The 27,202-nt window shown below is 44.3% G+C and overlaps 1 protein-coding gene across 9 annotated transcripts in view; it reads left to right on the forward strand.

Moving 5' to 3' along the window:
• Positions 1 to 27,202, forward strand: part of LOC120951232 (peripheral-type benzodiazepine receptor-associated protein 1) — an 89,195-nt gene that overhangs the window by 1,381 nt on the left and 60,612 nt on the right. For 8 of the 9 annotated variants that reach the window (XM_049606116.1, XM_049606113.1, XM_049606111.1 and 5 more), the window contains exons 2-3: positions 1,959 to 2,364; positions 25,811 to 25,918. In XM_049606116.1, coding sequence (XP_049462073.1) covers positions 25,814 to 25,918 — 105 coding nt within the window. In that variant the 5' untranslated portion in view covers positions 1,959 to 2,364; positions 25,811 to 25,813. Of the gene's footprint in view, positions 1 to 1,958; positions 2,365 to 4,313; positions 5,245 to 25,810; positions 25,919 to 27,202 lie in introns of those variants that run through there. The other variant, XM_049606112.1, reaches the window with a different exon arrangement.

A 27,202-nucleotide genomic window follows, 5' to 3' on the forward strand; every position in this document is an offset into this window, starting at 1 on the left:
GAAGGATGCTGTTACGCTTGGGACCAACAGCATTACCAGGTTGTGGATGAGAGACGCAACGGGGGAATGGGGGTGCAACAATCATGCTGATACGCGAAGTGGGACAGTAGCGCACAGTATCGGTCGCTCGTTGCAGCAGCAACAGCAGCAGCAGCAGCAGCAGCAACAACAACAGTAGTTGCAGTTGACAAAGCAACAGTACTTGAAAGCATCTCAGTTTGGTGTAGTGAAGCAGTGACGAGTGTACTTTTCTGTCCGGTGGTCCGCTGATGCACCAGCAATAAGGAAAATTGGTGCACCAGAAAATTTCACATCGTTATACGATTTCACACTGTCATACGATTATAAGTAGAACGTTTTCTCTATCCGCTGTAGCGTATGAGAGAGAAAAAATGTACTACAACAGAAATATAGCGTGAAAAATTTAATCCCATTTGTATGACAACCTCTTCACTGAAAGTGATATATGTTGCTGCGAAGCTGACAGTGAACTTTGTGCTTGTCGGTAAGAGACGAACATACCCTCTCCAATATGAAACAAAACCAACCAGCATGAATGTTCATGTGCTCCTAGCCCTCCCCGTACCAACGCGCAAATAGGAATTAGCCGAAAAATAAAAGTTAATTAAAAGTTGTGTTTCCCTTGTCATCGTCTAGCTGATGGGGGAGCATTTGGGAGGGAGTTGGTTGCACCAAACGCTACCATCGCTGCGGTATTTTAACTGCATCAAATAGTTTTCACGCCGAAACGGTAGCGGATGAAATGGATCTTGATTTTGTTTTTCTTCTTTTTGCTTTCTTGTACATGTCGCCTTTGTTGCCCTCTTTCGGAGCAGTGTCATGTGACTTGGAATGGAATGGTATGGTATGGTAAAAACGATAACTTCATGCTTTTTCCGATGATCCTGCTAGCTGTGTGTGTGGTTTTATACACTACTTTGCATACCTTCAGGGGCTTATTAACTTTTCGTCCAAACCATTGCGGTGCTTTACGATATTTCCACAACGAGAGTACTGTCCACTAAAGCCGAGCCCATTCCACAGATTATCTGTAGTTTATGTGCATGGCAAACTGGTTTCGCAGATGGACGATTCTTTGTTCTTTCAAATTACGTTCTACTATCCGCTGTACGGTCGTAAACTCAAAAACAAAAAAAAAACTTTTTAGAGCTCTCCGTCCCGTTTTCCCCCAACCGTGAAGAGTATGACTTTTCTGTATGTCACACTATAATTTGTGTGTGTGTGTATGTGTGTATGATGAATCACAATTGCACTAGCACTCATCCACTCACGCGCGTTCCAACATCCCACGAGGTTCCGTTCGTCACGAGGTGACACACCACTTTCGACACCAGCTTTATCCATGAAAGCGCTTTTGATGATCTGCCCGTTCTCAATCATCAAACGGAGCACAAGTTTTTATTATTCATCATTGCTGCTTTATTGCAGAGACCGATATTCCAGCTCCCGGTGCCTCCGTATGTGTCCGAGAGAGAGAGATAGATAGTGAGAGAAAGAGAGAAAGAAAGATGGAGAGAGAGAGAAAGAGAGATTGAGTGAAAGATGTGAATTCATCCAACCCAGCTATGTACTAAATGTGCATCGGCACAGAGAAGATGCGCTTGTCGAACATAAAATAGGATGATTTATCAAAGCGTTCAAAAAAAAAAAAACAAAATAACGAAGAAAGTTGCAGGACTTAAAAGTGATCTAAAGTAAACGTTCTTTGTATGGTGATGGTGATAGTGACTGGTGTGTTTGCATACATGCAACTCAATAACTGTACGGGTAGAAAAGCAAACGTTTAATATTCCAATGGAATAAGTTGTGGGTCACGGGCGTTTCTCTCAAATAAATCGAACTATCCCATCGAAATGACAATAATGTAGATAATAATTTCATACAGATGGTGTTCCTCATTTTTTAAATTAAATATTTGTCGTTTTCATCCTGGGTAGCTGAAAAGTGATAGTAGATGCGACGTGTTCGCAGCTCGTGCCTTTTTCAGTGAGTAGTTTTTGGGACAACCGTCAGCGAACACTTGTCTCCCACGGTCACACACGGTGCCACCGTTTCGAGTGAGTGAGGAAAGGTGTGAGTGCGTCGTCCGATGTGTGTATGTGCGTAGGTGTGGTAGCCACTGGTTCGTTTCCATGTATTGGTCCCGGTCGGCGTGAAACGGCGGAATCGTTCCACATCTTCCCACGGAATCACGTCCCAAACGGAGCTGCTCCACACCGAACCCGCAACCCAGCGCTATAGCGTACCGTCAAGCAATGGTGCCACTCTAGAACGCGGCTACGAACGACTCATCCGCTACCATAGGAGAATTTGGAAGGAGGACAAGCAGAACAAATCATTCAGGTGAGTAGTATATCGAATAACAAGGGACGTTTTCCAATCAACAGTTACATCTACCGGACTGGAATATTATGCATAGGATTCTTTCTTATAATAGCTCCGCCATCAACTATTTTCTCCTGTATAAATAATGGAATACTCCCAGTGTCGCAGACCGTTGCATTTCACAACTGCAGCAGCGGCACAGCACCATTAATTTTCTCACTATCGCCCAAACTGTCACACCGTTTCGCTGTCCAGCCGCGCACCACACTCACACCCAATATCAAGAGTGCATCGCGCTGTCATGTCGTGACTATTAGGCATGTTATTTATGTGTCGGGAAAATTTATGTGAACTCCGCTGGCTGCTCCTATCCTGCTACATTCCACTCGATGGAATGGCGGCCCACGAAAACGCGGTAGACATACATGGCCGAGGATGTACGCGAATGCATTTACCAGCGATTGTGATTTTTATCGCACGCAACAAAGTGCCGGGCGGGAAATGTAAATATGTGCTTAAATACTATCCATCCAATTCTTGTCACCCTCCTCTGTCCTGACCGCATTAATAGCGGCGTTTGAAACACTGTCGCTTCATTCATGTAATTTTTACGCCCGTGAAGTAACAAAAAAAAAGGCTACATCAAAGATAAACGATGTTGATCAAAGCGAGCATATTTATCTATGTGCGGAGTGGAAGGGAAAACTTGTCACATAAATCATTGGAATGAGTATGCACGTATTTTCCATTAATCGATTGCATGCAACAGGAAGAGAAGAAAGGAGGGGATGAATTCGCGGTAGACAGTTAACATAAGTATCATGCAGCAGGCGATATTGGTCATTTTCGATGCGTCACTTAAAAGGACTGAAGGGGTTTGACTAAAAAAGAACTTGACAGAGTTATAAAAAATTTGCTGCTTTTTTAATTCTGAATGACTCAGAAGCTAGCACTACTCGTTTCCATCTTCCCTTTGCATATTTTATTCTTCTCTGTGTACCATTCCAAACCATTTTGACCATTTCGATTTAGCATCTTGTGCTGATGAGCAGTCGCTCATCAGAGAATTATTGGCTGTGTGCTTAAAATGGCAAGCAAACAAGGGAAATGACGCACGCGAACAGCAACGGGGGACCGGGTCCTGCAAACTGTTTGTTCAAAACCCCAACCAGCAGTCAAAACGACCGCGAACGCCAACACTGCTAAACGCAAAAATCAATTAATACTGCTCATAAAACCAACCCGCCTTCCTCCCTCTCACACAGACACACACTTACTCTCCATGCTTAACCTGCACGAGTGAGTGCGGTTGAAAACAGTTTTTGGCGATTGACACACTTGACACGAGGGGTACCTTCCGACAAGTACGGCCGGGCTAACGTACGGCTAAGCGATACACAAACAGCACCGCCACAACGCTCATTTGCACTGTCTCTAGCTCTCACTCTCTCTCTCTCTCTCTCTCTCTCTCTCTCTGTCACTCGCGCACTGTCTCTCACGTTTCGTCTAACGCCTCGCACTGTATGGTGTGAAAAGTTGAATGAAAAGCTTCTTGCCGCAGTCGCAGGAGAGCGACATGGGAACGCACGGAACAATGTTGACCACTCAGCTTCACCGTGCGTCTCCATCGCTCGTGAGTGAACAATACAGACACAAAGCAACATGAAGATAACTCAACGCGTAAGCTTTTCTTAGTACACATGTACACACACCCATACAGACGAGCATGTTGGCAGTGGTGGTGTGATGCTCTCAGCGTAACTCATTTTCTCTGTAGCTCTGTGTTCTCCATCACTCGTACGTTCTCGTCTAACGGCAACGGGCTTGGTTGTGTGTTTGTGTGTTACACGAGTTAGGTCCGCTGTATTTCATCCACACACCGACACACACACGCTCGACGAAGCGGTGTGAGTGCGGTATCGCTCGCTTCGGCAGGAAAAGCTACCCGTGTATCCGTGGCGTGTACCGATTCTGGAGCAAGGGCCACTACTATCTCTCTTACTGGCGGTTTACGATACCAGTCTAGATTTGACCTTCCATAACGCGCGAGAGAAAGCCCTCCAGCGGTATCACAATGGTTTCACCGTACGGTTTAGCAGCTGCCGTCTGCTAGTGAATGCGTTTGCAACCGGAAGGCAGAATGTTGCGGCCAGTGCTTTCCTGCCAGTGAAGTGATACGCTAAACGTCCGGAAAATCTCACCACAAACCTGTTTTCGTGTTCGATTTCCCCGTATCCGTATGCTGTTGCATCTGGGCACACATTCTTTCGATCGGCGTTGTGAGTAGTGCTGCTGTAGAAAGTGTAACTCCCCACACCGATCGCGTAGTACCCGCACGCCAACCTTTTGGTGCAAGGGAAGCAGCGCTGTCCATGCTGGTCTGGCATGTCCGACGGCAACGAAAGCAAAGGGAGCGCAAGTGTGGATATATGGCTTGTTGAATCGAAAACCCATCACCATACCGTGCTAAGCAGATGGTGCGCACCGTGGCCGATGGTCGTGTGAAAAACGATATAAAATGAGAAGAAAATTCGAACGCACACACAGGTGACCATCGTAGAAACGTGCGCCATCTTGAATTTTCCCTACGTCACGTTTCCGTAGCTGGGACAGTGGAGTGACGTGGGGAAGGGCAGCGAGTAGTAGTGGGTGAGAGTTAACAGTGCGAAGCAGAGAGGAGAGGAGGCGGGAGTGAAAGGAAAACCATCCAGGCCGTGAATGGTCAGGGCAGAACGGCCAAACTTACCTTTCAGCCCGAGCACTGCTCACGTGAGAGCTTTCCGTCGGTGCGCCTACGGAAGCAAGCGTTACGAGAGAGAGAGAGTGAGAGAGATTGAGAAGGAGAGAAGGAGAGATACAGAAGGACAGACACGCACACACACGCAGTGAGTCTATTGAGTAAGTTTTGTTGCGAATCTACTAACAACAATAAAAGTATACGACACATATACACACACACACACTCCTTGCATGGTGACGGGTAACGTCGTACAGAAACAGCAGCAGCGCAAGCACCTTTCCTGTACGACACGAAGCACACTCACACATGGGGAAGTTGGGTTGTACAAGTGTGCGAGAGCATCAGCATAACTTGACTGTGTGCTACGGCATATCACTGTAAGCATCAAACCAAGCACCCATAGAGTTTAGTTCGAATAGCGTTGGAAAATTCCATAAAGATACAAAAAACACCGATTTTAGCTCTGTGTGCGTGAGCTGGAATGACTACAAAACAGTCCAACACACGCGTCGACCATACTGGGTGCGAAGTATGCTCACCCAGAGCAGATTTTCCTTTCCAATCCCCAAGAGCAGAACAAAAACCTGAAGAGATCAACCCTACAAAAGAGAACGTACGAGAGAGCGAGAAAAAGCAAAAAGGGAAAATTGAGAGCCTTTTTGGAGGCTCTCTCCGGTCTTCACGTGAATGTGAACAAGTTCCGGTGGGGTTGCTGTCAGTGCGGGCAAAGAAGAAATACACCAACACAACTAGCAAGTTGGGTTCAGGTGAGTTGGCTCGTGGCCGGAGGTATTCCCACCGTCCCCGTACGGTCACGGTTTGGCGAATGAAATCTGGCATCCTCTTTCCGCGCTGCTTCTCCTTTGCTTTGTGGCTTTGTGGTTTTACAAGAACGACACAACCCACCCATACTGGCCCGTCCAGCGAGGGAGCAGTGTCCCTTGTTTTCCCCATTGGGGTTGTGGGAAATCGAAACGGAACAAAGTAAACAAACATTATTACAAAAAGCTGCTTTTCTTTTGCGTAGGTTATACTCTTGCTCGTGATTTTTTTTTTATATTTGCTTTAGTTTACCAGTCTATTTACCCCCACCTCAATCTCGTGTTTTTTTTACACGCCCCGGGAGTGGTTTACGGGGTCCACCCGGATTTTGTGTCCAGTTTGCTCCGGTGAAGAGGTTGGCGAATTTCTTCCCGTCGTGAGGGAAGCTCTGCCTTCTTGGTTGGCGTTTATGATTATTTTTGCTTGCTCGCTGCGTCTACTTAGTTTTTGGCTGCCGTGCCTTGGCTGTGGTTAACTTTTGGCAGAAAAGGCAAGGAAAACACGGCACGGAACGACCCAACTGGTGGGTGCGCAGAGGGAAATTACTTCCGTCGGTACAGCGAAGAATTTCATCACGACCGCCACCCTAATGGCCCGGAGGGTGAACCGGTAAGCTCTAGGATCGTAATGGGTGTAACAGTAATGTTACAGCACGGTAATACGGTTTGCAAAACATTACTTTAGATTTACCCTTTGCTTCGGTTTTGGGGTTTGGTGCAAGCAACTGGTTTGGATGCCATTGCCTTCAAGCACACAGTTTATGAACCTTACCCACGGTGGTGGAGGCTACACCGTCGCTGTATGTGCTAAAATAGCACCAGAGCCAGAGAGACGGCTTCGAGCACAAGTGGACTACCATTGGTTCTACTACCTTGAAGCAGACCAACTTAAGAAGGGGTCATGTAAATATGTCATACCAGTGTTTCCGGCCGCAACCTAATGGAACGCAATGTAGTTACTCCAGCGCGGATTATGGACTGCTGCCAATGTAGTGTTGCATTGTGAGCAAAAGTTTCTGCACAGTTACCGATTAGGCGAGGGGCACACACACCGTTCTCGATTTTTTTGGGGTCACATTAGTTCATTCACGTCATTCGTTTGTGTGATATTGTTTTTTTTCTGTTGGAAATTTTTAACCAAGCAGACCATAAAAAATCATTTTTATGTTACGTAATTTATGGTTATCACCTAGAAGTTTAATGTTTTTTTATGTACTCCAGAGTTACGTTCCTTCTCATGACTTATTTTGGGTAGCAACTGTGACCTGACTACGTCTACGGATTATATCCATTAGACAATTTTGTGCATTTTAAAATCGTTTCGATTACTTTTGCTTTGTTAGAAATGATTCTGTTTGATCCAAACAATTAATAGCTTTGACACATACATCAAGATGAGCTATCCCAGCGATCGGCAAAGTACGGCTTGCGAGTTGCATGCGGCTCTTTGATTTCGAGATGCCGGTTCTTAATCGTTCATAGATTACCTAGAACTCTCACACCTGTTTGCTTTGGGTTTATCTATTTGACTGTTTACGGAAAACTCTACGAATATTTTTGTAACATTTGGCTTTTTCGGTTACAAATTTTGCCGACCGCTGAGCTAACCTGATCGAACCTGCCACGAATCGGCGTTTGTTTACTGTTTTCAGGCTGGCATAATTTAGACTGACAATCTGAGCTTTGGCGTGTAGTTTTGTATGTAAAGTTGAACTGTTTACAGCCGTCAACTATCAAACTCTATTTAAAAAAGCTGACTAGTATTGTTAAACCCCTCTTTTATAGAATAATATAAGCTGTAGTTGATGCAAACAATACTTTTGTGGAAGGTTAGCTATATCGAAATCCAGTTTTTTGTTTGTTTGTTGATCCCAATTTAATTCTACTAATAGTGGTAGCTCGGCATAAATGGCCGAGTTGTCGGTTAACACTCTAAAACGATTCTACCACTATCTGCCTATTGTGTTGCTTGTGTTGGCATGTGAACCGTTTTTATCGTGCGGCTAAAACCATCCCCCACTTTCAAAAGCTTTTGCATTCGCTCAACAGGCCGAGTAACCGAGTACCGTCCTTGCGTGCTGCAATTAAATACTGCTGTTAACCGCTGGGCCATTTCCGCACTGCAGCTCACCAACGGGGCTACTATTATGCCAGCTCGAAAGGTCTTTCCCAAAATTGCTCTTTCTTGCGTCCCTCCATAGCAACGGTGATGCAGCAATAGCAGCATCAGCAATACTCGCAAATGAGAGCGAACCGTACACCGATACATTAAACCAGCCGGAACTGCTGCGCTAAGCCCAAAATGGAACGCATGCTCACTCACACAAAGCTATCGCCCATCCACTCGTTCGGGTTAGAGATTGTGTTGTGTTTGGTGTTTTTTGTTGCAGACATTCCAAGGCCACACGGTGAGAGCAGGAAATTTTACGGTTGATTGTATTAAGCGAAGTGCAACGCCCATTTCTATCACTTCCACGAACGGGACAGATGAAGCAGATGTGCGAGCGTCCGTTTCCCGAACCGTCAGCGTCATGTGGTTCAACCAACAGTTTGAGCTGTTGAAATAGTGTGCTAGGAGAGTGAGATTGCCATCTTGTTAAAACAAGCATGGTCCAGCATGGTTTAGCTGCACCATTAACGGATAGTAAATGGGTTCGATTAAAACTTGTTTCTCGTGTCCCTCGCTATGTGTACATAGCCGCTCGGTCGATTTGTTCGGAGAGCGTCTTCAGCTGAGGTTGTAATCTGTTAAATGATGCTATAATACCGAGTTGTTTAGCGTTCTGGTAATTGGATTGTATAATTGACTGGAGGGGTTAGAGTGCATTTGTGTGGCTACCACAACCTAACACAAAAGCAAACTTGCCATGTAGGCTCTGCGCTCCGCAAGCCCAACTGCCCGATGAATTGTGTTTTTATACAATTCATTTCGAACGTGCCGATTGCTCAACAATCTAGACAAACGACATGCTAAGAGCTCCTTGACATGGTCAGCGCCGGAGGCAATTAAAAGCTAACGAAATTGCAATGATATGCAAGCTTTTGGTGCCACTTTTGAATAGCATCCTGGTTTGTCGGTTGGCACCACCTTTGCATCAACCACCGGCAGTTGTGTGTCCATCTTGCTGGCCCACAAACGCTGGGGTGAATGCTAACAACCGTAATAAGCTTGTACCTGGATGCAAACACCACTGAACCATTGCTTTGGTTTCCTTTGTACCAGTGAAGCGTGATTCCTTTCAGTTTCTATTATCACACTAGAGGGGTTTGTTTTTATTTCGCTTCTTCGTTGAGCTATTTTCTGCCCGCGGTGGTATATAGTGGGCTCGAAATGCACGAAACCAAATGGAAGCATTCCCCTCGGTGGTGGAAAGGTGTAGTAGTTAAGAAGGAAAAAAGGAAACCCTCCCCTCTTCTGACACAATCAGTGTTGTGCGGTGGGAAAAGGTTGTTAATTGATACTTACCGCAATGCGTGTGCCATGTTTGCACTGGTCCTTCCACTGCTTTTACGATGCTTTCCCTTCGCTTCAGCGCTAGTAGGGATATGACACAATGCTATTTTTGATGTCAGTAATACAATCTCATGAAAAAGCTCATTTTGCCTTACTGTGTTGTATATCCTGTTTTCAGAATGCTTAAAAACTATTTGTAGAGAACACATCAAAAGAAAGCACCACAAAACCCCAGTCATTTCACCATTTCAATGCCGATTTACTACCAATTCTCGGCGCAAAACGTTGGCCAGTTTGCGCATCGTTTTTTTTTCGAAGAAATTACGTGATCAGAGGAAAACATCCCTCCTGTCGCTACGCGTATGCAACCACCGCCTCACACCACGGCAACCGAAACACTTCGGGACGGGAGAGAAAGGATCAGAGGCGTATAATAATCCCCAATCCTAAGCTCCTGCAAGGCACTTCGGCATTTTGCTTCGTTTGCTGGTAAAGCTTGCCTGGCGGAGCAATTTTTACACGGCCCGTCAGCATCAAAGCCAGCGACGACGCTTGTCCTCTTCGAACGCCTATCGTCGACCGCCGCACTCACACACGCGCTTACTGGCTTCCGCCCTTGCTCTTGGGAACACACTCACACACTGCTTCCGTTTTGGGACCGGTTGACTGAAATCGATGTGTGCGATGAATATTTCATTCGCTTCGGTGACGATTGAGCCACCCCGTGGGGCCCGTCCATGTCTACAGTGCCGCACGCTCTTGCTCTCTGTCAATCCAGACAAAACGGATCGGTTCGTTCGGGTGGAAAAAATTGCAAACGAAGCCTACGGGTCGCAGGCACGGAATTGGCTGGTAATATTTTTATTTTTACCACCTAGAATTATTTCACCCAGGGATTGCGGGACAGCGAGCAAGGGGGATAACTCTTACAGCAGGGTGACTTTCATATAAACTAGGGCAACGTGTGCTGCAGTTGACGCTTGAATGTTTTGTTGAGCGGAGCTGAATTTACGCTCTAATTAAACGCACGGGTTTATAGGAATTTCGACGATAAGCTAGGACCATGGTGCATTCGATGCGAGATGAATGTGTGTATTGTTTAGAAAGAAAAAAATCATACCATTATTTAAAAAAAAGAAGCTTAAATAGTATTTCCATTTACTATGCAGTTTTAAATGGGCCAGTGCCGGAGCAATCAGTTTTGCGGAATCTTCCACTGGTTCGCGTTGATTAAAATTTTAATTAAACTCGACCGTTGATTTTTTGCGTTCCCCTTTTTGTGACCTTTCTTTTCGTGCCGGGCAGGACTCCATCACATCGCTGTGCCGGTGCCATATTGGCGATATTTAATATTGTTGGGTCTTTTTATTTTTTCTTACGTTTTTGCACACACCACTCGCGATCTGTGCTATTATTCATGTATAAATAATTAACCTCAATTTAGCGTATCGATTAAAAACACAGCATTTGTGTGAGAAGGAGTGCGAGAGAGAGAGAGAGAGAGCAAAAGGCTTGGGGTAGTGAAATACGATGCCGATGTTGTGATGCTTTGCATTTGTGGCTGTTTTTGCTCACAAACGAATACATTGGGCACGAAAATTAACTATGGAAAGCAGGTACAACGGCGGGTGAAGCAAATGAACCCTTCAAACTCAAACGTGGGCCTCAACGTTAATTCGCTGATGATTTATTAAAATCAGTATTTAATATGCGGCTACCGGTGTGATAAAAATCACACCAGTCTGTAGCGAACGTTGCTTGAACAGCGGTCGGAACGTGAGTTTAATAAGACGAAGAAAGCAGGAATATGAGTGAGTAAAAGAGGCAAACAAGTTGTGAATAGTTTCGATTTCGATGCTTTGTTTAATTATTAAGCTTGAATTAAAAAAGGGGGTTTCTGCCATACCAATATACTAGCAAGTCTTTTAGAGGATTGCTTAAAGCATGAATTGATACTAGTTTTATTTTTTTATTGCTCAGTAAGATTTCTCACGAATGCATTGAATAAACAGTAAATATTGGTAGCGAACACCAATAGACTTTGTCAATTAAATAAAAGAGGTTTAAATGTTACTGTCAAGTCTTTTCTCGATTCGCTATATATTAAAGAGGTATTTAAATGAGAATTTAACATAATACTAACATCGAACCATTATTTCTGCATATAATTTTGAAATATTGAGTGTGAAATAGTTTTTTTCACTTTTTCAAGCTGACCGATTCACACACAATATGTGTTAATATAGTGAATCAAATGTTGCATAAAATCACTCAATCATGGACCCCCAATAGAGGTTCGGTTTGCACACAATAAGCATCGAATCCAGCCATCGATGGCCTATCAATCCTGAACGACCTCCGCCTTTCCCCGTTATTTTTGCTATCCTCCACGAAGCTGTTTCGATTACACTTCAACTGAAGAAGAAACACCACCTCACACGAAAATGCATCTCATCGATCATCGATTTGAGCTTCCTTTTGAAGCGTCGCCGCTGGCGGGCAACGGTCCAAGGATGATTATGGCCTTCTTTTCAACCACCCGCCCGTTCTTCTTTCCGCTCTGAACGTGTCCAGCTTTCCGTCCGCTCAAAGAGCAAAGATTAAAACGCCTCAGGGAACTGGAGCATGAATAGAGCGCGCGCGAGCGCCCCATATCCGTGCTGATCAGTTTCTTCTTCCGTGCAGCTCGGCTAGTTGCACCATATTCAGCTTCTAGCAGCAGCAGCAGTAGCAAGAAGGATGAAATATTTGCGTAACCATCCGCTCTCCTTCGTGAATGTCCGGAACGGGCCCGAGATGTATCCAGTATGCTGTTCATTTTTCAAAAGTTGGACAGCAAAGCGTTTTACATAGTGACCGTAGTAGTAGCATTAAGCCGGGGGATTTTGCTAAAAAAAATATTTGAAAAAATCCCCTAACGATGGTATGAGATAAATAACAACAGTGGAAAAGAAGACAAGAAAACATACACTCACATACACACACACACACCCATGTAGGCCCGCACTTACGGTATTTCGGCACATCCCTTTCATCGACTAAAGTGCCGGTCGTTTACGTTAATTCGTGCAACTATAAATTCCCGTCTTAAATCGGGCAAGGTTCGTCCATTTTCCCGAACCGGTTTCCCACTGGCAGGTAGGCTGAAGGTTCGGTCGAATGGAAAACAAGAGTGGTGCCAAAAATTTAGAGCTACATCAGATGAAACTGTATTTTGCCGTGGCTTAAAAAAAAGCACCGAGAATACAAGAATTTGCCCACACATACACTGCTACATCTATAAAGTATCCTGCCGAGTAGTGGGAAGGATTTTCGTTGGATTTTCGTGAGCATTCCTTTAGCCGGGCGGTAGAACAGGAAACGAAACAGCAAGGATAACGGGGGTTTATTTTTATTTCCTTTTCACACACTCGATTTCGGTGAATCATTTTCCCTTCCTTTGTGTGTGTGTGTTTTCCCTGCTGTTTGGATACATTTGCTCGTGCAAGGCGGCCGCTCTGCTGCAAAGCCGCCTTTGCCAAATGCCTCCCACCTTCCGGTGCAGGTTCCGGAGGAGACTGCACGGGGCTGAAAGATATATTGTATCACCGTCACATTTATTCTCCTTCTTGCCTTCGCTTGCTTGCACCACGAGAGCGAGAGAGCACGACAACACGACACCCTGTACTGGTACGAAGCCTGCGGGAAAAATCGCTACCTCGACAGCCGCGACATCGATTTTCAATCCGTTCAATGGTGTGTCGTCTTTCCGTTCCCGGTGTTGTTCGGAAAAGGACCCGAAACCCCGGAACCCGGTAGTGAAGCTCGACCAACTTCGAAGCTAGATCTATATTTAGTCAATAGGGCGAGTTTTAGGAAATGATGATGGCACTGCTGGAAGGAAAATCATATCTGTGATCGTAATATGTTACCTTATGGTTATAGGACATTGCTGCGATGGTCTAATGTGAGTTGTTCTACACTTCTGTAATGGAGCGAGCCCGGTCGACTGTCCTTCTTTTCGGTTCGGTCCCGTGAATTGTGCCACAGCAGAAGGAAACTGGTTAAGAGAGGGTATTGATGGAGCGAGAGAGAGAGACCATAAGAAAAGATATCGAAATGGACGAAGTGGACGATAGCCACAACATTAAATGAAAGGAAAACGCCCGCGGAAGACGGGCCAAAGATAAAGAAAGCCCGTTACGCTTTTCCATAGTCATACGTACGTTTCCCTCTACAGTGTTCTTGCGTCGAAGCAATCTGCACCTTTCCTTATGTATCTACTTCCTTTTGTTTCAAGCCTTCGACTCCCGCCAAGCGCTAGCTTTGATCTGGAACGAGCACAAAACATGGGTAAAAACTTTGGCCGCTATGCGTCGGCCATTTCGGCCGCCTACCCGCCGGCGCTTCTTCGACCTGCCCAAGGATTTGCTTTGGAGCGCAGCGGTCGGGCACAGCAGTGTGGTGGTATGGAGATGATAAATTTCTGATATATTACCAAACGTGAGCAAAATGTCTGATACGGTTCGGTACGGTCCTTGTGTCTCCTGGTGGCTGGAACAGCTCTCCCCTCTCCACTCTCCCCTGCGCTCTCCATTCTTTGTGCTCGCTCAAAGGCAAATGTGTTTCGTTTTGGTCGCGCCCCAGCACATTCCACCATGTGCCAGAGCTTGATGGTACCTTTCTCCGGAGGCCGAAAGAGGACAAGGGCATGAGTTTGAAATGATATTCACGAACGAGCGACCGAATGCCGTCAGGTTTGCAAGAACTGTCTGTACAATTTTGTGGCTGCGGGTTTTTTTGGGGTTCTTTTGCTGCGTCCCATTATTGTAAGCCACAGCCGGAGGACCGGAGGACTAAAATAATCCAAAATGCGGAAAATGTTCTTGGAAGACGTACGCTACACATGGGCTCTGAAGACGGCTCGAGAGAAAAGCTCAATACCCCACACTCCATCGCAGTCCCCGACAACACAATAGGCTGTTCTGTATGCTGACCAGGCGACCGAAGCAAGTGCAAACGCTTCAGCTGACCCTAAAATAGACGGAACATTTTCCGGCCGCGTCTCTCGGGGGAGCAATAGGATGCTTTCTTTCGAATAGGATGCCGGGGGTTCGGATATTCTTCTTCTCCTGCTTGTTCAAAGCTGTGAAGCAAATCTTACGCCATGTTGCGGCGTGTTACCGTACCACGGACCACCACGGAGAGATGATTTTATCCACCAACATTATGGCGCTTTTAATGGTTTTGACAGCAATGGTAAAATCATCACCACCAAACACTCCTCCCTTCGGGGCGTCGGAGCGAGTGTGTGGCCGTGTGCCAAATCCATTTGTCCAGAAGGCTTTTGTTCCTTTTATTGCGCGGATGTCCTTTTCCACCCATCACCTATTACAATAATGAAAATTATGAAACACATAAACTATTCAATAAACACTGGCTATCGTTTGAGAAGAGTGTAGGGGCAAGGCAGAGGGAAAGTCGATTCTTTAGGGGGAGACACAAGGAAGCAGATACAAGGAAAATCGGAATCGGTTGTGTTTGTAGCGTGGAACGTTTTTATTTTCTACGGATTGCTCGAATCAGACTGGTGAAAGAAGAAACTTCTATGAGGGTTCGAATAACAACAAAGTTTCGAATTTTTATTGTTTTAGTAAAAGAGAATAAAAAATATTGAATAGTTCTAGAATACATAACTCGTTCTATGTTTTCTATATAAGGTTAATTTGTTTAGTGTTTTATATTTCTAACAATGTTTTAATCGAGTGTACAACATTTTTCCTGAAATCATTTTTATTTTAATACCTACTCACTCAGTTTTGAGAAAAGCTTAACTAAAACAGTAGAAAGTTAAACCACCCATACCTTGCTGTTTGCAATGGTTCATTCCTTGCCGAGTCGTCTGTGAGTCTCCGTCAAATCCATCGCTTATCCTTTAATCCAAAAGCGGCTTGATTTGAAGGGTGGACAATAAATATCAGCTCAACGTTTACATCCTTCATTTGCAAGGTTTCGATGGATTACAGCCGAAGGAAAGTTCGCATTCAACAACTGCACACTTGCAAGTGCGGCAATATTTCAAATCAAAACACTTTACTGACCGTGGGATGCCGACGCTTCCCATTTGCTTTCTAAGTAGTGAGGCTAACATCACGCTTTACCATGCCTGAAGTGCGGGATTAATGACAAACATATACTCTGTGGTGGTGGTGGTGGTATTGGTAATTAAAGTTTCCGCAAATGGAAGTGTATGTCAGGGAGGCAATGCTGGTAATAGCGTGTTATGCTTTTATCCCCACAAATCAATCGCTTTCGAACAATCACGAAATCACAGAACGTTGTCACGAACCATCGAAGCCAATCCTGGTGGTGGCCAAAATCCTTTAATCGGATGTGCTACACGCGATGCCGTCGACAACTACAGCCGTTGCAGATATCTTGCTCAACGCCTCATGCCTTCCACTTCTCCCTTGAGGTGTTGAACGTTGTGGGTAGCGCTGAGGGTATATACCATAAGCAGCGCTGTAAGTATGCAGTATGTTATAGTGCCAGCCTGTAACATAGGTTTTGCAGTATCGAACACCGGTATCAATCGATCGATAACGGAAGAGCTTAAGTGCACGAAACCCCTTTGCCCGTGGTTTGAAGTGCTGCAAGCGTTGTGACAGACCCGGTAATAGCTGTTCCGCTTAAGCTGTCTTTCTAATTGCAGTAATTTGAGGAAGGAAAAGGGAATCACCATTTGTCCAAATCAAGGCACGGCCTTTCGATAATGCTCATTTTTTAATTATTCATGCGTTTTTGTTACTTGGTACGGAACGGAACAAAACTTTTCACAATTATCTTATTGCGTAATCGACAACTGAAACCATTAATGCGTTTGTACGCAAATGGGTTATTGTGAAGGCTGGATCAATTAAAACGAATACTTACTCACTTATCTGACTGTTCACAATAAGTAGCAAAGAAATAATAATTAAGTAAAATAATTATATCCAATAAGATAAATTAATCAACCATTTATCAAAAGCTTTAAACCTTGAAATGTCTTTTAAACGTTTAGGACACTTATATCAGGAGAGCCTTTTCCAGACATTACATGGTATTATTTTAATCCAGGCTGCTGCGGGCACACGCCATTCTCGCACTTGCATAAGTCCTGTCAAGCTATTAACCAGCTCAGGGCTACGGTCTGTAGTGCATCAATAAAACAATTCATAAAACAACTCCGGAAGTCTTCCCATGCTCCGGAAACGACTGCACTCATCTATGCCCATTACACTTTTCTAGCACGCCATCTGGTACTCCTCTCCCGTTCCCACAACCCTACCGAGTCCTATCAGGGACGGAGGAAATTGTTCAACTTTACGACAACCGTTCTGTCGGGTTGGGAGGGTGTACAGTGACCCGATAGCTCCCGGTGGATTGCGGGGAGTGGGTGGGCTGTGACTGAACGGACCAGGAACACTTTTATTTGCTCATTTTCGATCGCATAACAATCGCTACACACATCCGTATAATAGGCCACCACCGCTGTGCAAGTTTGTAGCGATACCGTGGCGTGCACTGGCCGTTTGGGGTTGAATTGCCGTTGAGAGAGTCGAATGGAAAACAATGTTTACGATCGCAAAGGTTTGTGATGAGAACAAATATTTGTTAAATTGTATCTGTTTCTGTTGGCAGTTGTGTTTTTGTTGTTGTTGTTTTGCAATCAATACAACCTAGCATAGGACTAATGTAATCGATAGACCGGTCGGCTTCAACAAAGTTGGAAGTGAATCGATTCCTACCCATATTCCCACCTTCACGTATAACTTTTTTTGCGAGTTATGTGATAAAATAGATCTGATAAGCTTCAATAAGATCGGCGTGATCACGTAGATCGTAAACGGTAGGGCAAAGTAGAGGAATAAGAATGTGCTTTGAGAAGAATAACAAATACCGCTGGTGTTTGCTGTTGATAATATTTTCGATGGAACATCTACTAAATGCTTAGTCCTAGCCTACTCGTAAAGCAATATGGAAAATTACGACTACCACTCGACGGGCAAGTCGATGGACATTGTCGTAAAAATAATAATAAATTACATGTTTGCGATTGTTATCCTCACGTAAAGATGGAAAGCACAAACAAAGCTGTATGATGGTGCAGAGTTTTTGGCAAGGAAAAAGCTTTTAGAAAACAAGGGTTGTTTTTTTTCTCCTACCGGATTGCAACAACCCAACGGTGGTCGTTAATCATTCCAATTCTTTATTGATTCTTGTATTTTGCTTTGCGTTTCCACATCCTCAATTGCCGCACATTAAAACAAATACATGCGTCATAACGATAGCACAATATAAAACTATAAGTACAGAACCCTTCACCCCATATGGTTCGCTCCCACCAATATTCGCACTGAAGTGTTCGGTACACAAGAACACGATAAAAACGACACGTAACTCGAAGATGGTTGAGCTTTTCGATGAACGATTCTAACACCAATCCAACACATCGACCGAAGGATCGACCATCATTCACTCAATCACTCTAATTGAGTGTAGCGAATGGATTTTAGCTTCCCTAAATGCAACAAAATAAAATACCATACCGCCCGAAATGGCTCCATCGAGGATGGAGTTGATGGTGGTGGTGATTCAAATCAAGCCGCATTGCACTGGGAAATGTTGTACGAAATAAAGCTGGCCTTGATTGGTTGTACAGTGAAATGTGTATGTGTGTCGGTGTGTGTGGGCGTGTGTGAATATGTATAAGAGTGTTCATGCAACATATGCTAGCGTTTCCCTTCCGACCATTTCAATGTAGGCGCTCGGGAGATAACGGAAAACCCCTTGCTTTCGAAACGAGGTCGAAGCGGGGTGAAAAAATCGAGTAAAATTCAATATTGTTGCTTGCCGGTTGCACACGCTGCACGTTGCAGCTGGCTGCCCTATACGTTGATACATTATGGGTGTGTGTTTGGACAAGAGGCATCATACTTAATGTCAGTATCGATTTAGTGCCTTCATTCAACATGCATCGTTAGCGCGTAGTATGAGTGATGGTTCAACCCACCGTCATTTTGGGGCTTATTGCAATGTGTGATTTTTGTGTACATTAATGTGATGTATGAGGCAACTGTAAAGTGGAAGAAAAGAAATCGTAGGTTTTTAGAATATTTTATAAATCATTTGCATTTGACTTATCGCATGTATGTAGTCCAGAAACACCAATCGAATGTTTTTAATTCTCATTTTCTCGCGAATTTATCAAATGCTTACCATGCTGGGATGAACTAATTCAATCTTATTGGAACAATCACGATACGGTCCCATTGGACTGTTTTGATTTATCGTCAGCTCTCTGCTCAAGGATTCTTTCAGGGAAAATGATTTAACTTGAACCAGATGTCCAAAAGGCTCGTGACATCACGACTGCCATAACGTGTGTGTCCGGTGGTTTGGCGCTGATATTTGGATTTTATCCACTATTGCTTGCACTGTTACCCACGATGTTATGCTGATTGTGGGACGTAGCGGATGTAAACTGTATGCCACAGTTCTGCTTGCATGATTGAAGGCGAAAGTTTTTATTTGCTTTTACGAACTTTTTTTAAACGCTTCACAAAGTTCAAAGTTCACGGTTCTACAGGTAAACAATACGATAGCGCATTTCCAAATCGGTGACCTTTGACAAAGGGAATCATGAGTGATGTTTGCTTTGCCGAACCTTCCTGTCTTTAGAGGGAGCATAGCTTTAGTTGCAAATATCAGAGTTTGCAATTTTTGACCGATGAAAAAGTCTGTCTTTGAATAAATAATCTTTTTTTCTTAATTTATGACATTTAAGTCCAATCAAAGTAATAGATTCGAGAGGTTTTTGTTACTGTTTTGCCGTGGCTACGATCTCGACCAGTTTGATATTTTTTATATTTACTTTGAAACGGTCATAGTTTGAAATGCTTAGAACATGAACCTGTAGATCGTTACATTACATTAACATTATTAATATTAAAGTGTGTATTAGTATTAAGTGTGTGATTCAATAAGCATACTCATTTTTTACGTACTTCGAACTTCGGCTGGTGTTTAAAATTAAAGCAAAATTCGGTCATTACTACACCTGCAGCGATCCTCCCAGCCTTCCCACCGTATGTATCGCAACCCAAACTCTACCGTTATTGAAAAGCGTGCGGGCACGGGCATTCGAAATCGGTTTCGATTGCGGCCGTAAGATTCGTTCGCCTGCCAAGACCGCACCGGACCCCTGCAAGAATTCATCGCACGTAATGTGCTTTCGTTACGAACGCGTGCCACTTGGATTGCGTTGCGTGCCTGCGAAAGTGTTGGTGATGTTTTATGGTTTCTTTTTGTGGCTGTTCCATTGCTTGTGCTCCTTTTTTCGTTCGTACAAGACAACCAGCTGAGCAATGTGCATTCGGATCTCTCGCAAGATAGCTACTATCATTCCCTTCTGTCACCACTGTACAGCAATGTTGGAACGCACTGTCCCCTTCTTCGATCGTGCCTGCAGCGGAAGCGTTTTTCCCCCCGAAGCGATGTGCTGGAGCTTCGATTTATTATTCCAACCATGCTTGCAACCTACCTTTCTGGCGATTGACCCTTGCCGCTTCCTCCGGGTTGTTGGTCGAAAAGAAAAAAACAAAAGCCCTCAGCTCGCGAAGCCCCGTGAAGCAACTGTACGCACGCACGAGCTTGTGGTTGAGAGGTTGAGAATGAATTGCCGTCGGAAATTGGGTCGTGTTCGGTCGCCTGTGCCAGCTTATCGACAACGGTGGGGGGAAAAATCGTTCGACCAGTGCCGTGCGCAGCACCGGAACGTGCCCAGCGCCTAAATTACGAGCCGTGCAGAACAATTTGCTCACGCGAGTCATAGTAAATGGTCGATAATGTTTATTAATGTATCTGTGAAGTTACATGCCCGTGTTGGAAGGATTCAAACTACCGACCAGTAGAGTTTCATTGGAAATTGTTGCGTCTTGCACTGCTTAGATCAATTACCAAAAACACAATTAAAAAACTGGTGGAGACATTGCCATAGCATAATATGCACAATTGTAAAACATTAAAAAAAACTTGAGCCTAAGAAAACATACCAAAAACTTCAAAACTGCCCTTAGCGGTTCAATTTCAAGCACCCACATATACACTTTATTCCAGACCGAGACACAACCACAACGAAAAAAGCAATCAACCATGTGCCGGGAATGTTTCTCCTGTGTTATGTTTGGTTGAAGCTGCTGTTCCCGGAAAATGTCACCCGTATGCTACATGGAGAACAGTGAAAAATAAAAATAAAAACATACACACGTTCACGAACTCACAAACCGGCTCAGACTTTGTCTACTTTTCGTGCAAGCGAGACCAAAAGGTCGCCGGGTGACCGGGCCGGGTGGGTATGGTTTATTTTTCAGAATAAAAATGGCAGCCAAATAACAAAAACAACATCACCCATCAGCAGGGCAGCTTCGATGTTGATGGCCGCCGGGCATGGACCGGAAAAGGATACCTACCCTTACCACCCGCCCACGACCTCTTTCGCTCAACATGGGGTGGGCGTCAGTATTGCACTTTGAACAATGTTTACTTTTCTACCTGTTTGTTCGTGAACGGTGGTTTGTAGGCGAGACACAGTGTGAAAGAGGTGAGAGAGAAAGAGAGCGAGAGAGAGAGAGAGAGAGAGAGAGAGAGAGAGAGAGAGAGAAAGAAACGCTCAAAGAAGGCGACAGTCGACAGCAAAAAAGTCGATACAGGTCTCACATACGTGTGCAGAGTGTTGCCCGAGTGAACGTGTGGGTGAGGTCATATGGGTGCTTCGCGTGGATCCATATGTTCGGCTCGTTTCACCACCGGAAGTCGGTTAGCATCGGAAGTCGATGAAAAACATGCTGTTTTGCGCTGGACTCTCGAGGTATGCCTCGAACGGTGATGGGCGGTACGGTTGTACGGTTTATATGACGCTGGCATTGAGGCAGTTCAAATGTGAGCTCCAGACTCCCTGTCCCCGCTGCCACGTGTACATGTGGAACCCATGAAGCTTGTGGAAAATCCATTTGCTCAATTGTCTATAAATTTGTGATGATGTAGGCGGAAGTTGGCGGCAGCCGTATGAACGAATCCCCATTTTGAAGGTGAACGAAGCGCTCGAAACGGCGCCCAGGTTAATAGAGATGGAGAAGGCTGGCTGGCAGGGACACACACACACACACACACACTCACCCAACATGAATCAATTATTTTCCCGTGCTCCGAGGGGCCTCTGCGTGGCTTGATTTTTGTGTGGGGGCCGTGGTGTGTGATGAGCTGTAAATATAAAACAGAATAATGGCGATCGATATTGTGGGCAGAAATCTAAAACGATTCGTCTAAAACACGAGCAGAAATTTGCATACAACACGGCTTCTCAATATTCCCACACGCTTTTACATCTGAAAACTGTAATGAAAATGAAAAGATATAAATAACTTGTGCAGATTTACTGAAAGAAGCAAAGAAGCAGCATCGTACAAAAAAAGCAAAATACTTGAAAACTATTAACCGATGAGTAAGAGTTCGAGTTTGCCTCCCAAACACGATGCACCGCACGACGATAATTCCCTAATCAATCTTCCTCCGACGGCGTATCTCATTTATCATTTCATCATTGGCAGACAACAGCACAGACACGTAGAAACGCAAGTGGAAGCGCAAGTAATGGGTTGCCGCTAGCAAACGGTTTCGGGCATCGAAACTTCAATCCTTCCAAACCAGAAGCTCAAAGCTTCCAAAACGGAGTTCGGTCTACGGTAGTGCAAAAACCAAACAAAACAAAACAAAAATGTCGGACTTAACTTGTCACTTCTGCTAGCGACGACGATCGGAACAGGTTGGAAAATGGGCTCCTGCCAGCCCCGGTTTCCCGGAAGGCGCACGAGGCGCGTTTGCGTTCTAGTTTCTAGGTTAATGAGTAATAATTTATAACCTAATTCAATTTCGCTCCGATGCCGAGCACCCCAGTCTCACCCGGTCGGAAGTCGTCGTTGATGATAGCAACCGGCGCAGTTCCGGGGGATGAAAGGATACGAACCGGATTCGGGCTAAAGAGCACGGTGGCCACTGAGAGGTTCAATGACAGAAAGCGATGGGAGGGGTTGGGAGAGACTGATGGATCGAAGCAGCAGTAATTGAATGCAATTATTATCCTTAATTTCAAATCACCAGCCACGGTTGCACTTTCGAGTACCGCGGAAAGGTCAACGGGTAAATGTTGTGGGGTCTGGCTGACCCCAAGTTTGCCGGCGGCAAGGGAGGTGATCGAGGAGGTACTAAAAAGGCAATCAATTAAGACTATCACCACCCGATGATCTCTGGCAGATGATGCGTTTGATGTGTTCTGGGATCTAGTTGCTGGGTGCTAGCCCTGATGTAATAAAACACAAGAAAGTATGTTTTACATTTTACACAAAAAAAATCCTCATTCAAGATTATATTTAAGGAAAAGATGAATCAAATAGTTGGCAATATTTTTTATTTATTCAAATAAATGAAATGGAAGGTTATTTTGGTAGCATTTATAAAAGAACTTAAATGAACAATTATATTTGGTCGTGGGGTTTTTGTTCACATAAAAATAAATTACGAGGACGTTTTTACATTTTCCTGTAATGTATTTTGGAGAAAACGAGTGTGATTCCCACTCCCAATAGACATTTATGAATTCGTCATTCTAGCAATTGTGTAGACAAAGTTTTAATCTTTTTTAGAAAGCGTTACAAAACTTTTGCTGTATTAGTAAACATAATTTATCGATTCATCGCCTTTGTTGCATCGAGTCGATATCTATGCACCATCCCGAACACTTAGGTCTAGAAAAACTCTACGGCTCGCTCAACCCCGTTCCAGCGCTGGCCGGTCTGACCCTATGTTCCGCATGTCGGCTGTCTTCAACACTGTCTCGGATTGCTTCGACTTCGACATCTCAACTCAGTGCTCCAAGGAACGTCTCCGGCTTTTGCCGTGGCCGCAGTGAATTGCGATGCAAATCTTGTTTTTGTTATGTATTTTTTTAAATGAACTGTTACATCTTAATTAGGCCATACACTATGGCCAGACACTATGTTTCGAACACGTTAAACGATTGTCAACATCGTACATACAATTCGGATCCGTAAACTCTTTTCGATTTGGTAACACTAGGTTTTGAACACGTAAAATCCCAACTCGAATCTGGAAAATGTATAATGAGTGACAAGACAGCCAACATACATTTTCCAGATTCGAGTAGGGATTTTACAGGTCCAAAACCTAGGGTTACCAAATTGAAAAGAGTTTACGGATTCGAATTGTATGTACGATGTTGACAATCGTTTAACTTATTCGAAAAATAGTGTTACGTTGTTGAGCTGGCTTGAGAAACCCTGTAATGCCAGCGTTGAAGTGCACCAATCCCTGTTTGTAAAACACCTTAGCGTCAGCAGATCAATGTGACAGAATTGAGAGAGCAGCAAATTATGTACCGTTGAATATTTAACGTACGTCCGATCACCTTCACGATTACAAACACCAGCCATTGACATCTACCAATCACGTGCAAACGCTGCACTACAGAAAAGGTCTCCTAGAAGCGCATTGTAGCAGAACCTGCTATTTTCCTCTTCGATAGATAGCACACAAAAAGCCACCAAAGCCACTCTAAAACAACGAGCAAATCATTCAAACTTTCATGCAACCGTGCCTGGCTGCAATTACGGGCAGTGTACAACGGTAAGCAAAACAAAAAGACAGTCACCAAATAATGTATATAAAAATATACACATCCAAAGCTGGGCAAAAAGGGCTTGGCAAGCTTAAGCGCCACATTGGTTGCTTTATGGTGCCCGTTCATTCGTGCACCACAGTACAGTAGCGAAAGCGAGCAATCAACCGATCGAGGATATCGATGAATAAAACATCGCCCTTAATTTGAATACACTCAGGCGACTTGTGCCACTGGTCGTTTGCGTGAGGTGGGTGGAAGCAGAGAAAGACCAATCGAAATTTGATTACTTGCGATGGTAGATAATTTGTGGCACGGGACAGAACAACAATAACAACAATAACCAGCTCTCCTGTCCCGGGGTGGGTCAACGCGGCTGGTAATGCCTGGGTCGATGCACGCTCGCTCACGACTCAGGAGGAATATTAATCCTGCAGGGGGCGAAGGATAGGAGGTTAAATATACGCCTTCGCTAGCACGGAAGGCACATCCCCGGGTGGGAAGACAAACACAGAAAAAAATCCCCAAGCCCATTCACGGCAGTAGCATTATGCTTTACGAGTTTGGCGCCGGAAGAGTAGTGTGTTTGTGTGTGTGTTCTGTGTATTTGCCGTTTTGATAAAACAAAAACTTGGAGCATTAGAATTCTTTATTTGTCTCTCGCAGTATGACACTGCCTGTACCTCTTTCGGGACAAAATTTAACAACTACTCCACCATGCAGTAAGCACCCTGTCTCTTTTCCATTTAGCACAGCCCCACGCGCTTTTGCTTAGACGCAAACCGACCGTATCTAATTAACATTTTCCACACAAAGCTCCGCTTGTCACGTCGTACCGAGGCGCTGATACGAAAGTAGGCCACGCCACACGGCTGACGGATTTCGAAGGGGTAAACGAGCGTACGGGAGCTGCAAAGGCTGTACAGAACGTATTTTCCACCCCGAAATGCTACCGCTCAGCGACACGCAATTGCTTCTGCGTTACCCACCCGACGCGGCGAGAATAATGGCACCCTTCGTTGGCTTTCATCTTTGTGGGCCGTTCCTCTGGTGAGCATGGCGTACAAGTGTAGCTTTCTTCCCCCGTGGGTCATCACATCACGCGCCGGGAATCTGTACAACGCGTCATTAGAAGCCAAGCTGTCCTTTTTTGAGCGTATCTCAAATATCCACTTTCGCCGTTTCGAGGATTGTGTGTTCGAGCTGTTCTCTTATGCGCGCGTAACCGATTTCGCGTCGTGCTAGACCAGTTTCCTCATCTCCCGTGCGCGTACGATTTGTTCATGCACATTCTTCGCCCAGCCAGAGGGTTCCATTGGTGCTGCTTTTCCATTTCCCATTTTCATGTCACAATCATTTATCAGCTACCGTGCGCCTCCATTTGCGCCATTCCATCGAGCCAGACAGCTTGACGTTCGGCTCACCCGGTCTCGGGTTGAAACTTTCGCAACCAGTTTTCCGCAACCGGTGCCGCCGCTAGGGTGGAAGATTGTTAGTCATTTGAAATAATTTACATTTCTTGGCGATGGTCCACGCAAAAGCGTTGTTCGCCGGAAATAGGCGCAAAGACGATGGCTCCGCTTTTTGCTTTACGCAATAAACTTGTAAGCTTTGCAGAGGTGGGTCGGGGACGGAGGGAGGGGGGGGGGAATGGAAGGCGGTAGACGCGTGTCTTTACTTTGCACAGTCTCATCGGTGCGATAATTTTCGTTTGTTTTCTCTGTCCCTGCTTTCAGACGATGTCCAACGACGCACTGTGGGTGTCTGACGCCATGTTGGACTCACTCAGTATGCAACTTCGGGATGCCGAAGCACGACGAGCAGAAGCAGAACGTGCACACCAGGTAAGTTAGCTAGCTGTAGCGAAGTTTTTTCTATTACTATTTTCACAGTGCCAACAGCTTATTTTCACATTTCAAAGTATCAAAGGAAAAAATACCTTCCTTTACACTATTGAAGACACGCCCTCTATTTATCACATTTGGCATCATGTAAATGATTTGAACAAGTAATTGACGTCAAAATCACGGAATCATTTCGATTTTAGGAAATGAAGCTCTTCTCCAGCTGAGTTAAATCATTAATTACATCGTGTGTTTATAGTTAAGAAAATTATCGACAATAGTTCACTAATTTAGAGATCAAATGAGACAACACCCAGAGTGAAGTGTCATATCAGAATAAATTATTATTTTTGTACAAACATTTGAGCAAACAACTTAAAAAAATCATGTTCATTATATTAGATGTAATTGCAATAAGTTTACAAACTCTGGTAATTTTACTGAATCATGGTTGTCTTTTGTTCAATTGTAAATATCTTTCTGAGACATCAAAACATCAAAAAGTAATTAGAACTAAGTTGTTGCTGCATCTTTTGTGGATTGGTTGGGTAAATTCAAACATTTTGCTGAACCATTTAATGCAACAACGATGAAAGATGAATTAGCATCATCAATATTTAAGCTGATTGTTTTCGAAGGCTCAACAACAAACATACAAGTACGACCCAAACCCATCCTCATTTATCAATCTTCATAGGTCATTTTCTTTCTCATTTAAGCGACCTTTTACTCAGCAGGGCCAGCAGCCACCAAGCATTCAGTATTTTAGTGACAAATAACACCACGTTTGAGCGAACTGGAATTACCTGAACGAACTGGAATAAAATGAGAAAAATTAACATATAATTCTCATTAAGCTCACAGCTCTTGGTGCTTAATTGTGCATGATTCGAAACCGTCGACCTTTTTTCCCGATCTTTTAAGTCACGCGTTAAGCTTTACGCTGGGATCGAATATCGTTGCTGCATAATTAGATCGTTTGTGATTTGTGCCAGTTGATTAGCCACAACGTACCCAAAACAAACACAAAGCGTAGCGTATCAAAATGACTTTGGCGAGCAAAATAATCCTCACTCTTTAATGTTTATTAAAGTATTAAATACATTAAATATAATTGTAAGCATTGAAAGTATTATAAACAATGAAACAGAGCTGCTACCTTCGGTTTTATAGGTAAAAATCTTCATACGAAAACACCAACCCGATCGATGATAATTTACTCCATCTCTCTACAGCGTACGGTGCATTCCTCGCTCACCAAAAACATCCAATCCACATTGGTTC

The sequence above is a fragment of the Anopheles coluzzii genome, chromosome 2 (assembly GCF_943734685.1).
Source record: "Anopheles coluzzii chromosome 2, AcolN3, whole genome shotgun sequence".
NCBI lineage: Eukaryota > Metazoa > Arthropoda > Insecta > Diptera > Culicidae > Anopheles > Anopheles coluzzii.